This window comes from Homarus americanus, unplaced genomic scaffold, assembly GCF_018991925.1.
Source record: "Homarus americanus isolate GMGI-L3 unplaced genomic scaffold, GMGI_Hamer_2.0 scaffold24523, whole genome shotgun sequence".
NCBI classification, from domain to species: domain Eukaryota; kingdom Metazoa; phylum Arthropoda; class Malacostraca; order Decapoda; family Nephropidae; genus Homarus; species Homarus americanus.
Genome location: NW_024744357.1, coordinates 1,568,681 through 1,582,473, shown reverse-complemented (window position 1 = coordinate 1,582,473; position 13,793 = coordinate 1,568,681). Strand labels below are relative to the sequence as shown.

At 41.7% G+C, this 13,793-nt stretch overlaps 2 protein-coding genes across 2 annotated transcripts; one reads left to right on the top strand and one right to left on the bottom strand.

The window, feature by feature from the left end:
* Window positions 1-6,793: 6,793 nt before the first annotated feature.
* On the top strand, window positions 6,794-7,743 carry LOC121877787 (cuticle protein 19.8-like). Its single transcript, XM_042383651.1, has 3 exons — window positions 6,794-6,849; window positions 7,036-7,140; window positions 7,413-7,743. Exons 1-3 carry the CDS (start codon window positions 6,838-6,840, stop codon window positions 7,668-7,670), a joined length of 375 nt encoding a protein of 124 aa, XP_042239585.1. The 5' UTR covers window positions 6,794-6,837; the 3' UTR covers window positions 7,671-7,743.
* A 2,850-nt stretch (window positions 7,744-10,593) lies between these two features.
* On the bottom strand, window positions 10,594-11,424 carry LOC121877838 (pro-resilin-like). The gene is made up of 3 exons (XM_042383726.1): window positions 11,352-11,424; window positions 11,076-11,162; window positions 10,594-10,924 (listed from the first exon to the last, which is right to left on the bottom strand). Exons 1-3 carry the CDS (start codon window positions 11,361-11,363, stop codon window positions 10,673-10,675), a joined length of 351 nt encoding a protein of 116 aa, XP_042239660.1. The 5' UTR covers window positions 11,364-11,424; the 3' UTR covers window positions 10,594-10,672.
* Window positions 11,425-13,793: the final 2,369 nt, after the last annotated feature.

The window sequence follows — 13,793 nt, the reverse complement described above, 5'->3', positions numbered from 1 at the left end:
GTGGTAGGTCAGGTTAGTGGTAGGTCAGGTTAGTCGTAGGTCAGGTGAGTGGTAGGTCAGGTTGAGTGGTAGGTCAGGTTGGTGGTAGGTCAGGTTAGTGGTAGGTCAGGTTGGTGGTAGGTCAGGTTATTGGTAGGTCAGGTTAGTGGAAGGTGCTGAGTTGGTGGTAGGTCAGGTTGGTGGTAGGTCAGGTTGGTAGGTAGGTTGGGTTGGTGGTAGGTCGTAGGGTAGGTCAGGTTGGTGGTGGGTCTCGTAGTGGTAGGTCGGGTTGGTGGTAGGTCAGGTTGGTGGTTGGTCAGGTTGAGTGGTAGGTCAGGTTGGTGGTAGGTCAGGTTAGTGGAAGGTCAGGTTGTGGTAGGTTAGGTTGGTGGTGGGTCAGGTTGAGGTGGAAGGTCAGCAGGTTAGTGGTAGGTCAGGTTAGTGGTGGAGTCCAGGTTGAAGTGGTAGGTCAGGTTGAGTGGTAGGTCAGGTTGGTGTTAGGTCAGGTTTGTGGTAGGTCAGGTTAGTGGTAGGTCAGGTTAGTGGTAGGTCAGGTTGGTGGTAGGTCCAGGTTGGTGGTAGGTCAGGTTGGTGGTAGGTCAGGTTAGTGGTGGGTCAGGTTAGTGGTAGGTCAGGTTGGTGGTGGGTCAGGTTGGTGGTAGGTCAGGTTGAGTGGAAGGTCAGGTTAGTGGAAGGTCAGGTTGGTGGTAGGTCAGGTTAGTGGTAGGTCAGGTTAGTGGTAGGTCAGGTTGGTGGTAGGTCAGGTTGGTGGTAGGTCAGGTTAGTGGTAGGTCAGGTTGGTGGTAGGTCAGGTTAGTGGTAGGTCAGGTTAGTGGTAGGTCAGGTTGGTGGTGAGTCAGGTTAGTGGTAAGGTCAGGTTGGTGGAAGGTCAGGTTAGTGGAAGGTCAGGTTAGTGGTAGGTCAGGTTGGTAGTGGAGGTCAGGTTGGTGGTAGGTCAGGTTGGTGGTAGGTCAGGTTGGTGGAAGGTCAGGTTAGTGGAAGGTCAGGTTAGTGGTAGGTCAGGTTAGTGGTAGGTCAGGTTAGTGGTAGGTCAGGTTAGTGGTAGGTCAGGTTAGTGGTAGGTCAGGTTAGTGGTAGGTCAGGTTAGTGGTAGGTCAGGTTAGTGGTAGGTCAGGTTAGTGGTAGGTCAGGTTAGTGGTAGGTCAGGTTAATGGTAGGTCAGGTTAGTGGTAGGTCAGGTTAGTGGTAGGTCAGGTTAGTGGTAGGTCAGGTTAGTGGTAGATCAGGTTAGTGGTAGGTCAGGTTAGTGGTAGATCAGGTAGGTTTCTGTCTTCTACTTTCACCTTAATACAACCCAGATATCAATCCCTCTAATATAAATGTAAAAAAAATATATACAATAGATAAAATAAAAATTAACGAGGTGATAAACGTGGTAACATTCTGACATGTTCTTATTACCACCATGTTATTGTACTATTCCAGATGATGCTAAATGTTACATAATACGTCCTTGACATAAATGTATTGTATATATCAGGTGCCTTCAACTGAGCCAAGTCTCTCAACTGGCTCAGCTATTTTAGTATTGTTATTATTATACACTCTGTATCTGTATTTTTCTGGTTAAATAAACTGCTTCAATATCAATATCTTAAATGACAAGTCTCAGGGTCAATTTGTCACGCCTCACAGATGGCAACAACATTTGCGGTAACTGACCTGACTGCGGTGGCTCGCTAGGAAGGGAGACTTTACCATATTCGAGGAACTACAGTGCATTGGTGCGGTCTGTCAGGTGTGGGTTCCTTGGTTTTCTGCTGAGGGGGTGATGGTCCTGGTGAGTTTCTGCAACTGCGGGCATGAAATATGTTCATGAATTTAGTAACACTGCAGTTTGGATACCCATTTCCTTGCTTTTAACCGAAGAGGATCCACTTGGATCACTTGGATTACTTCATCCATCAATATTTGTCATACTTGTAAACCGACGTTACTGGCTGTCTGCGGCGGCCCTCTTCACTGTGACACGCTGAGGACTACCTACAAGTTAGTAATACACTACTAGCCGGTGATGGTTATTGTGAATCACTCTTGTTTTCCTTGGGATACAATATTGGATCACAGTGTGATAACCAATATTTGGACTGATCACTCGAATGTTTTGCTGATAAATCACGGTACAGTGAGGGAAGGGAGGGGGTGCGGGTTAGAAAGGGGCCAACACGCTTGACTGTGTGTGTGTGTGTGTGTGTGTGTGTGTGTGTGTGTGTGTGTGTGTGTGTGACTTTACACTAGAAAGACTAGATAATGCCAAGGTTGGTAGTGGTCGAGTGACAGGAGCACCAGTAAGTGTAAGAGTAGTGAGAATTACCCATGAAGCGACGATCATAGAATTGATAAAGTGACTGAGAGGAAGACAGGTAGGCTATTACACAGAGAATGATGCTGTGTGATCTATTAACCTTTTTGAAGAAGTGTTGTGGACATTAAGAGGGGGGACTAAGTTAATGTTGATATTTATTACTTGGCTTCAATAACTGAGGTCATTAAGCACATACTCACAGTAGGTTCATACAGTTGATAATATCTTATTAAAAATCGAGTTAGAGATAAGTAGATATAGTTGAGGCGTCAGAACTGATGCCCACTGCCGCGGTCAACCAGTTTATATATTCCTGGCCCTACCTTGCCCGACGTGACGTCACAGTCTTGAAATGAGGACTAGGACTTGGTCTTCTGTGATGTCATTCTCAGATACTATGACGAGAGAGTATAATTAAAACATTACCAACTTTTCCTTTCACATCCAGAGAGAGAGAGAGAGAGAGAGAGAGAGAGAGAGAGAGAGAGAGAGAGAGAGAGAGAGAGAGAGTCTTAGGTGTAATCTTGACTACCAACTGGAGCAAGATAAAAGTACCTCTCAAATGGCCACCACCAGGGTTTCGCCTCCTGAACAACACAGTACTCGCGTGATACCTCCTCACTGTACCTTATTGTCCTGGTTGTCCACTTGGAACTTTAAAATGATTCCATATAGTCTTCTACTCAAAGGGTTACGAATAAGTTTTCCTGTTATTCGAGACCTTTTATTTGTATGTAAGTTTTGTTTCTGTACACCATTAACGCTGAAGATATAGGTCGATTGCTGTAAAGATCCCTGAAGATACAGCCTGGAAGAGAGAGGTACCATCTTTGTACCATGACATGAAGATAAGGTGATGTCACTGTGTGTTATAAATGATTCTTATACAATTATCGGCTACTTCCAGGCCCTTTTGTGGGTCGTGTACTCTACTCTACGGTTTTCACTTCCCCAACCGTAAAGTTAGATACTCATTCGTAAGTGGGTGGACTAGGGGTTGTTCCAGGCACAAACTAGAGTCTTATAGGACAGGCGGCAGTCACTGTATACATTCTGGATTGACCTATTTTATGATCAATATTCATCCTAAAGATTATTATTTTCTGGTTTTCATTATTACATTTATCAGCAATATTGGTATTTTATTATAACTAATGTAATTATTAGAATGATTTAATTTTCCTGATACAGAAACTCATTCACTCGCCACAGCTGACCCCTCGCGGGCCATTACATGACCATTCTCGCATACTAATATCAACTTACCATGAGTCGCGACGAGTCAGTTTTATAATTCTTAGAGGAGCGTCAGACACGCCCTCAAGCACCGTGAACCAAATACACCAATAGGAGGCAATGACCTAAAACACCGCCACCCGGAGAATGGCTCAGTAATTACAGCCAAGTTAAGTATGTTTCCACAGTCCCTGTTATTAAGTTGTCAACACGAGGTAATTACTGTCCTCGCCGTGGGTGACTGACCGTAGTGACTACAAGTTGTGTTTCCTCTGAATAATGCCCATATATGTATATGTATGTGTGTGTGTGTGTGTGTGTGTGTGTGTGTGTGTGTGTGTGTGTAATAATAATAATAATAATAATAATAATAATAATAATAATAGTAATAATAAATAACGGTTTATTGAAAGAGCATGGCAGCCGGAGGGCTGAAAATATACAGTTGCATAATTGGGGAATGGATCTCTTGATTGACAAATATTTATACTAATAACATATGGGATACAAATATGATATAATTGTAATAACTAGGTAGAGAGAAGGCTATACTGCAGGGCATTTCAACATTGTGACAGTGCAAAAAGGTAAGATTGACTGGAAGTGAATACACTGGTTGATTACTAGTTATTGATAATTTTTACAATGGTTGGGACTGGGCTGTTCTTATAGCTATCAGTACGTGCTCGTATGGCCTGGATGCGGTTGTGTTGTCGAACAGCAATTCTCTGACTATGGATCTTGGGTGGTAGTAGAAGCCGGTGTCGAGGATGGTGCAGAAGCTTCACACCAAATTTGCAGATGTGGTCGTGGTGATGGTCAGAAAGAGCCGAGAGGGTCAGTGTGTTGAGCGCTGTGGCATTTAGGGAGGAAGATTAGGCAGGGGAGGCACAGGTGAGCTTGGGAAGTATGAATGTTGAGTAAACACTGAGGAGCTCGGGCGCAGGAACTCCGAGGGACTTGAGTCAGCGGAGGAGGTGGAGACAGAAACTGGAGGATTTGACGACTTAACTGACGTATGTTTTCCAATTTAGTTTGTTATCTACAGTGACACCGAGGAGCTTAGTGGACTCTACAACCTGGAGTGTTTTGGGGGCTAAAGTAATGGAAGAGGGTGGGATATCGTCGGAGGAGAGGTTGATGTGCATATCCATTATCCATGGTCTTGGTATGGTTGATGGTGACGTGGTTGTTGGTGGCCCAATTTTGGAGACTGTTCAATAAATCGGGAGCCGAATTGTTGGTACTGATCCCAATGGTGGAGTCGTCGACATATTTCCAGCGAGCGGGGGTTTCTTTTAGGCCATCATTGATAAGCATAAGGAAGCAGAGCGGTCCCATCTTGGTGTCTTGGGAGACGCCACAGGTGAGTGACTGAAAAGTGAAGACAGCCCCTCGGAAGAGCGCGCGCGCGTGCGTGCGTGTGTGTGTGTGTGTGTGTGTGTGTGTGTGTGTGTGTGTGTGTGTGTGTGTGTGTGTGCGTGTGCGTGTGGGAGTAAACTCCGAACGATAAAACTGTTGTGGAGCCCCGCAACAGGCAGACATGCTTATAGAGCTCCAGTAAGACCCCAACGGTGGAATAGGCGGAAGAGGTGACCAACATGGCAACCCAACGACGATACCGGTGGATGAAGGCAATGCAAGATGGACAGGCAACTAAGGCGAAAAACAACAAACTGGGCTATCGGCAGTCCATTGCAACTTCCCCTCTCTTCAGTCGTTGCAACTACTTGCACCACTGGATCAAGAAAATGGAGAGCCAGGAAGTATGGTTGCAGCCTGAGCTCCTGCCTCACCACATAAATCAAATCACGTGTAGTCTTCATCCAGCTCATCATACTTCTAAACAACATCATCAAAACCCCTATACCCCGAAAAGTCCTGTAGCGACAGACGAGTGGCGACGTTGACACGCAGAGATGACTGCTGGGAGTCTCTAGTCCCAACCCTGCACATGGGCGTAGTACTTTGTTATTTTTTTTACTGTCTACGTAACTTATTTTTAACATTCGCCTGTAACACCACATCTCAAAGGCCTTTGACCTCTTTCTGGTATCTGCTGAAACTTTCCACACGTCTTACCCATACAACAGTATTTGCCATATAAAAAAAAAATTAGAATCCAACAAACTCCCGAAAATATTACTTAATGCAGCCGATTTATCCCACAAAATACCACAATCGTAGCATTAGTGAACAGTACTTTATCCAGTAAGAATCAGTGTTCGAAATAGGGCAGTGTATTTATGGGGGTCATCACTCTCGACAGTGGCGGGGGCAAGAGGAGCGAGGCCTTACAGCTGTAAGCCGCTGCAGGAAATTTTTTTGAAATCTGACCGATATGAGGTCATATGAAGTGGATATTAGAACATATTGTAAGGTTCTAAGGTTCGGGATACAGTATTTCCAATATCATGGACATTTTTTTTTTATTCAACATATATGATAACAATGTGTGTCACCTTCAAACTCTCCCCTGAATCGCGAGCTCTAGCGGAGTATTGTACTTTGTAGTGAAGGTCACACTGTCACGGCAGTGCTGTGTGGTACGCACAAAATTTGTGAATTAATATATGTGCTTGCCAAGTTCAGGAACAAAGAGTCATACTCTTAGTCTTAAAAAGGTTTCGTTTTTATTCACTTTCTCAATGATCACATACATAAGATATATATTTCCTTCGTAATAATAATAATCAGCACATCTTATTTGAGGTTGGTCTTTTTGGGACCCACGGTGGGTCCTCCTGAATAGTCTATTTCCATGGGTCTTAAGTGTATTTGGGGGGTCAAATCCCCCCCCAACCCCCTGCATTTCGAACACTGGTAAGAATCCTATCAGTAGTAGAAGTGTCCCAGCTAGAGAGTGTATCAGGCGTTCTGTGATCTCTTATTCTGAGGGAGTTGGAGCTCAGACGTGAGTGAGAGGACAACACCACCTGGAGGGTGTCAAGGGGTGGTGGTGATAGTGGTAGTACTTTCATCTTGCTACAGTTTCCAGGCACCAGAAGTTTTATGTTAAGTCTTCCATTTATCTCTCCCTCTCTCTCTTTGTAGTTTCTTAATGTGTAGGGGGAGAAATTGCAATAGGTGAATTATTATTAACAGCGGACGAGTGTTATTTATTTCATAAGCTGAAGATATTCCCTCGCTGTTTTCTTTGAAACTGGCATCAGAGATGACAGTCCTTTTCTCCTTTCAAGTTTGTGACGTCATTGAAAGCACTGTGAACCTTAAGATGTATTTAAGCTGGTGCTTTCCCTCGGTGAGCATGAGTCCTGACTCTCCTCCTCACGACAATGTCTATCAAGGTCTAACATGTGGTTTGATGTTAAAAAGTTAGCGTTAAATATGCAAAAAATGGAAGAGAAAAAAAAAAGGGAATGTTTAGATTCAGTGACACACACACACACACACACACACACACACACACACACACATAGTTAAGATTTTCTCATTAAGCATGAAGAAGAATATAGACCTCATAACTTTCCCAGGTTGTGGTTGTATTTGCTGTTGTGGCGGTCGTGGTGGCTGGCCCCCAGTATACCCCCTACGGCGCCCCCCCTCCACCCACTAACTACGGCGCCCAACCTGCTGAGGTGAGTAATGCCTATCTGTCTGTGTCACCACCCTCAAGTGGCTGACACCAACATAATAATAACATGCATGTGTAACAGATCAACCTGGCTGTGGCGGCTCTTGTGAGACAGTATACAGTATATATATGAATACTGTCTATATATTTATATATATATATATATATATATATATATATATATATATATATATATATATATATATATATATATATATATATATATATATATATATATATATATATATATATATAGTATTATTGTTGTTATTACAGGCTCCTGCCCAGTATAACTTCAACTTGGCCGTGAAGGACGACTACTCTGGTAACGACTTTGGTCACCAGGAGTCCCGTGACGGCTACGACACCCAGGGCTCCTACTACGTGCTGCTTCCCGACGGTCGTCTTCAGAAGGTGGACTACACTGTCAACGGCGACTCCGGCTACGTGGCCGAGGTGACCTACGAGGGTGAGGCTCAGTACCCTGCAGCCCAGCCCTCTTACAACCCAGCTCCTGCTCCTGCCTACGGTTGATTCAGCAAATGCATATTGATATAAACTTATGCTAATAGTTACTGACGATTATACAATAAAAGTTACAAAAGTATTTTTTAATGTCTAGTCTTCCTGCTTCTCCCTTCGCCTGATCATCTCTGTGTTTAGTTTTCGATGAATCACAAGCTGACAACTTCGCCATTTAAGCTGGAGTGACCAAGGAATCTACTGCCGCTATTAATCTCTTTATATTACATAACAGACTTATCATCGGGAAGAAGTACTTTTGGTATAAAATCTTGCAAGGAAAACACCAATGTTATTTCAACTAATTTCCTCAAACCTCTTCTGATTCTCTATTTATTTTTTTCTTTAAACAGAGAGACGTGACTTACTCTTCACAATGACATCACTGACATTGTTGATTGTGTATGCATGAACCTTACAAAACAATACCAGGAACAAGAAGATATACTGCACAGTATCTTCCTTAAATCATTTCAGTTATTGTCTCCTTCCTTGCTAAAATAATTAAATTGTTTAGTGACGTCGTCCAAAGACACAAGTTGTAAACACCTTAAGCGAAGCTACAGCAGGTGTTACATGTCCAGGGTGACGTTTACATTACAACTGCCATTCAACAACTAAGGTCTTAAAGCACGTAACAAGAATAGTAATTTCGTTGGTCCATTAACTCTTTACATTTATGAGATATATATTTCCCGATTAATGTGCAGGTAACCCAGGTAAAATTTCAGCATTTCAGACCTCAGATCTTGGCAGCCAAATTATCCAAAATCTTTTGTGTTCCACGTAGAGTAATATACAACCCCGAGATGGCAGTTGTATAGTGTTTGAAGCTGACTACAACTTCCCTGAAAGACCATGGTTGTTGAGGCACAGAAATACACTCTCACAATAATAAATTCAATACAACAGTGTGTACAAAAAGTAAGAAATGTGTTCTGATAAATTTATTAAAGTAGTCAAAAGTGACGTTGAATTTTCTCCTTAATGAAACAATCTTACTCCTTCTATCTCCTTCCCTCACGTTCTACCTCGTTTGGGATTCTAATGTGATATTTTACCTGTAGTACAAAACTTAACTGATCACTAGTTATCACACACAATGAAAACTCCTCCCTCCTCTCACCTCCGTCTCCAATTTAAAATACAGTGATCTTCTCCCTTGTCTCACCGGCGTCTCCAAGTTAGAATACAGTGAACTCCTCCCTCCTTTCATACCTGCGTCTCAAAGTAAAAATGGACGACTGTCACTTCAAGAATGCTCTACTGTATATCAGTAATTTAGCACGCATGATGCACAGGAATTGATTGTGTAATTATAATTCTCCTGACTCCTCACTGCAAATTGCACAAGTGAAAGTAGTAAGGAGTGTTGCAAGTGATCATCTTTACTTATAAAACGTCTCAAAAGTTAGGTTAGATTACGTTTTGTTAGGTTAAGTTGAGCTGAGTTGGGGCAGGTTAGGTTGGGGTTGACTTATTTAGGTTAGTTTGGGTTGGGTTAGGTTGAATTAGGTTAGGTTAGGTTAGGCATTGTAAGGTTAGGTTAGGTTAGGCTTAGTTAGGTTAGGATAGGTTAGGTTGCTTAAGGCAAATATAAAGAACTGTATTGGTGGGTTTAAAGTTAAGAGAAATGGTGACTAGATTAGCAGGTTTCTTCGTGACCAAAGTCATTGCCGGAGGAGTCATCACTTACTTGCCAGTTGAAGTTGTACTGAGCAAGAGCTTGAAATAATAACAATTGAATGTGTATATTTATTGTGTCTCATTAGAGCTGCTACAGGCAGGTTGACCAGTTAAACATGCATGCTAATATTCTGGCGTCAGCCACTTGAGGGTAGTGACACAGACAGATCAGCCAGTGACTACATCAGAGTTGAGTTGTGTATGATGGATTAAACCAACACACTTGTCTACAGCCCCGCCATAATAGATGTGTGTTGGCTCACTATTAATAATGATTTAAAAATCTTCATATACGTTTAGTAATGAGCTAAGTCTCCTACCATTGGTGTTAGTGGTAAGGTCACCTAATTTCTTGTGTCAAGTGTTCAGGTCACCAATTTGGACAGTGGGTTCAGTATATACGAAGTCCGGGAGATCTGTTACATTAGACATGTAACAGATGTTTTGGCTTAAGGACCAGAAGGATTTACTAGAGGAAGAATTAGTCAGGACAGCGGTAGGAGTAATCCAAGTGGCAAATTGGAGGAGTATTCCATTTTTTTTATTGTTGTTTACGTTTATTTGGTGGTGGGTAAGCTGGTTGGGGGTGGCGGGCGAGATACTTGATGGGTGGCCTGGCGCGGACCTAACACCCAGCCTGCTGAGCTCAGTGATTAACTAGTGATCTAAATGACTGGTCGGTTGGACCATTGCCCTGATTTCCGCCTGGTCTCGCGTACAAGTGCACACGTGGTGTGAGACTATGCGACCAGTAATTTAGCATTTACTGTGACTGGACGCACCAGATGCTGAGTACGACATGGAACGCCCAGGGCATCGTCATTAACACCGAAGTATTGAGAAAAATACAGACTACAAGTGTGAGTGGTGACGAGTTTGTTGATTCGTTAGTTGAGTGGCGAAGGCTTTAGTTGGGTGCACAGGAAAACGTAGAGGACTCATATTTAGATAATCCCAATTCTACCGAGCAACCTTGTTGTTAAGGAGTGACCTGATTACCCTCACCCCAGTCTGACCGGAGTCACGTATACATGGACACAATATTAATGTAAAAAACATATCGATTATTATTCGACCTTCAACTTATCACTTAACAATGCAGTGTTCTCCAATATCCCTATAATGTATACGATGTACTTGTTGTAGATATAAAGTTTGTCTCGCCAAACAAAATTTTTAGTAATGTTGAAGAAAACATTACCACCACATCATTTCTGTCATTTGTTCAAGGATTTTGGAAAACGGCAAATTGCAATGCAATAATTTTATTTACATATTTAAGTATATTATCCGGTATATTGAAATAAATAATATCACTTAAAAAATCCTTAGGTGTAGCGAGGAGCTGGTGTGTAGGAAGACTGGTATGTAGGGAACTGGGCATCGCCCTCGTAGGTCACCTCGGCCACGTAACCGGAGTCGCCATTAACAGTGTAGGTGACCCTTTGCAGGCGACCGTCGGGAAGCAGCACGTAGTAGGAGCCCTGGGTGTTGTCGCCGTCACGGGACTCTTCGTGACCGAAGTCATTGCCGGAGGGGTCATCTTTCACTTGCCAGTTGAAGTTGTACTGAGCAGGAATCTGCAACAACAATAATGAAAGGTGTATATTTACTCTCTCCCATAATAGTCACCACAGCCAGGTTGACCAGTTATACACATGTTAATATTATACTGGTGTCAGCCACTATAGTTTGTTGGGGGTGTTGACACAGACAGGTGGCACTACTCACGTCAGAACCTGGGGAGCCATAGTACTGTCTGGGGTGATTCTGAGGGCGCGCCACTGCCATCGTCACCACACATAGCACCAGCACGAACTGTGAAAGATTGTTCATTATTATTATCTTCAATTATTGATAGTTCATGTCGAGGAAGTTTAGAATTTTTAGAATTGTATGATATATTTCTAATCGTTTATAGCCGAAGTAAAATCTTTATATTCCACGGTTAAACAAGGTTTACTGTATATTAACGGTCATTACGTTGGTTCATGACTGTCATTATACCTTAAGAGACATATTTGTTGATATGTGAGGAAGAAGACTCAGACTGATGATCTTCGAGGTGTAACACCATCTTATATACTGGGGCCTCAGTCAACACCTGTGACGTCATAACCTTGAAGTGGGAGTTATGTTGGTGACTGTGGAGAAATTTTCTTTGATGATAATTTTTTTTTGTAAATGGGTCGAGTTAAATTTATTTATTTTATAGTTTATGTAAAGCAAAAATCGATATATGAGGTGAATAGACCTGAAGATTCTGAAGCATAAGGGAAGTCTATAAGGAGTAGAACTTCGTGAGTTATTTTTATATCTCATATTATCCCGTGGACAGTGAGAGTTACTAATATGAAAAAGATATCACCTCACTATGGTTGTCTGAGGTGAGTCAAGTTATTATTACAAGTACTTTACACGGAGGGTTTGTGTGATTAACAAGACAGAAAGACAGACAGGTAGACAGAATGACAAGCCGACACAGACAGACAGACAGATAGACAGGTAGACGAAATACAGGCAATTTGTCACCTTTAGTTTCTCTGTTCATTTGACACTAATGATGCTTTGTAAGGTCTCCTGTACACATACACATAAACATTCTGTTAATATCTCGTATACACAAGACGACCCACTATCATTGTCTCCAGTATCTTTTCCAAATATAAAGAAGTATTTAATGTGGTCTGGAAACTGATAGACCACCATTAATGCTTTACAGGGATTCCTAACACGGGGGTAAATTACCTTAAGTGTAGCAGTTTGGATATTTCCACGGTATAATGAAAAAAAAATCTCTTTCGGTTAGAACTTTATGAACAAATTATAGAAGAGAACCACTTTACAATATGTTTTTATCTGTAAGTTATTTTGCTGAACACGAATCTACAGTGACGTTCAAGTTCCCGGTCGCGACATATTGACTTGTTTGCATTATGTATGTGATTGGTGTAAATAAGTTGAAACAAACCAAATCCACCTCCAATACAAGAATGGATATATATTATCTTAGGTTAAGTTAAATTAGGTTAGATTAGGTAGGTTTGGTTAGGTAAGGTATATTGAAAGGTCACTGGGTGGTGATCGGTCGCTTAGCGTTTTGTGGGTTGTTATAAAGCATACGTCAACATAATGAAGCGCCCACATGGTGTCCTCGGTGAAGGAACGTATATTAAAAAAAAAAAAAAAAAAATGGAAATTCGCCAAAATAAAATTTAGGATAATTGGAATTCCTCCACCTTGTTTTGGATATTCTTGAGGTAAGATACAGGTTTCCTTCTATGGGAAAGTTTCGTAAAGTTGCTGGTACTTAGTGGATAATATCTAACAGTACTACCTAATTTTCATACAAATATTATGTAAATAAGTATAATAATACAACTTGAATTACATTATGAATATCATGTAACTGTGAGATAGTATCAGTGTGTGTTAATGTACTTTTGTAAAATATTTTGCTGGTTTGCTAACATTTAGTGCAGCCAGTCAGTCACCCATTAAAGCTAGCAGTAGGTGCGTCGTCACATTTAGTGGAATGATACAGCTGGTCGGTGCATTAGTTTAGCGTTAGATATTTAATATGTTGGAACTTAAAAGATTACCAAGTGTTTGTCAAAAACTGGTAGGCTGGCGTGTCTGTGACAAGACAGCAATAATTATACATGATTAACTGTCACAAATACTGGTGACAAGGCAAGAATTATAAGCAGTATGTGTACATCCGGTAATATCAAGGTGGTGGGCAAAATTATGAAATTAGAGTCAACATGACAATAATTAATTAGATATGAGATGGCGTTGCCGCCAAACAATTTTTGTCAGACAAAAGTAAAGAAATTATCTATGACTCAGATGAAGTGTGTTGTGCTCTATCAGTCAACAAACTATGAATTTTTTTGTTAGTAGTGTATGTAAATTATGTATGCTGGATTATATATTATGTATGTATATTATGTATGTGCTCCATTTATGTATTATTTATTCAGCCTAGCTAGCAGTGTGTGGCAATGTATTTAAGATATCCCACATGCTTAATTAATGTGCCTGGCGACGTATGGAAGCTGCTAATGTCTCACTTGCCATACGTCGTCTATAGCAGTTGACAAGCAGCCAGGTTGAGGAGAGCACTACTTCCCTCTGTGTACATATCTCTTATCCAGTAAATCGAACCTACAAAATCTATACAGGTCTTTATGTTCTCTCCTGTATATTGAACTTATTATCCAGAACCTAACATGGCGCAGTGCGTAGTTTTACTGGATAATTACGAGTGACAGTGCAAAGTTTGTGGAAAGCCGGCTTATGGACCCTCGCCCTGCGTCAACCAACCGCCTCCCGCTATCCCTCCTCGAGGAATTTAGCAACTTTGAGCAGTGTCAGTGACAGTGATTTTCTGTGAAGTGTTTAGTGCATTGTGTGTTTCGTGCCATTCATGTGTGACCTTGTTCT

What these genes read in the sequence shown, in the direction of transcription:
- LOC121877838 (XM_042383726.1), bottom strand. An exon ending in ATGGCTCCCCAGGTTCTGAC is followed by an intron (nt 10,925 to 11,075) that starts GTGAGTAGTGCC and finishes TTGTTGTTGCAG; the next exon opens with ATTCCTGCTCAGTACAACTT.
- LOC121877787 (XM_042383651.1), top strand. An exon ending in ACGGCGCCCAACCTGCTGAG is followed by an intron (nt 7,141 to 7,412) that starts GTGAGTAATGCC and finishes TTGTTATTACAG; the next exon opens with GCTCCTGCCCAGTATAACTT.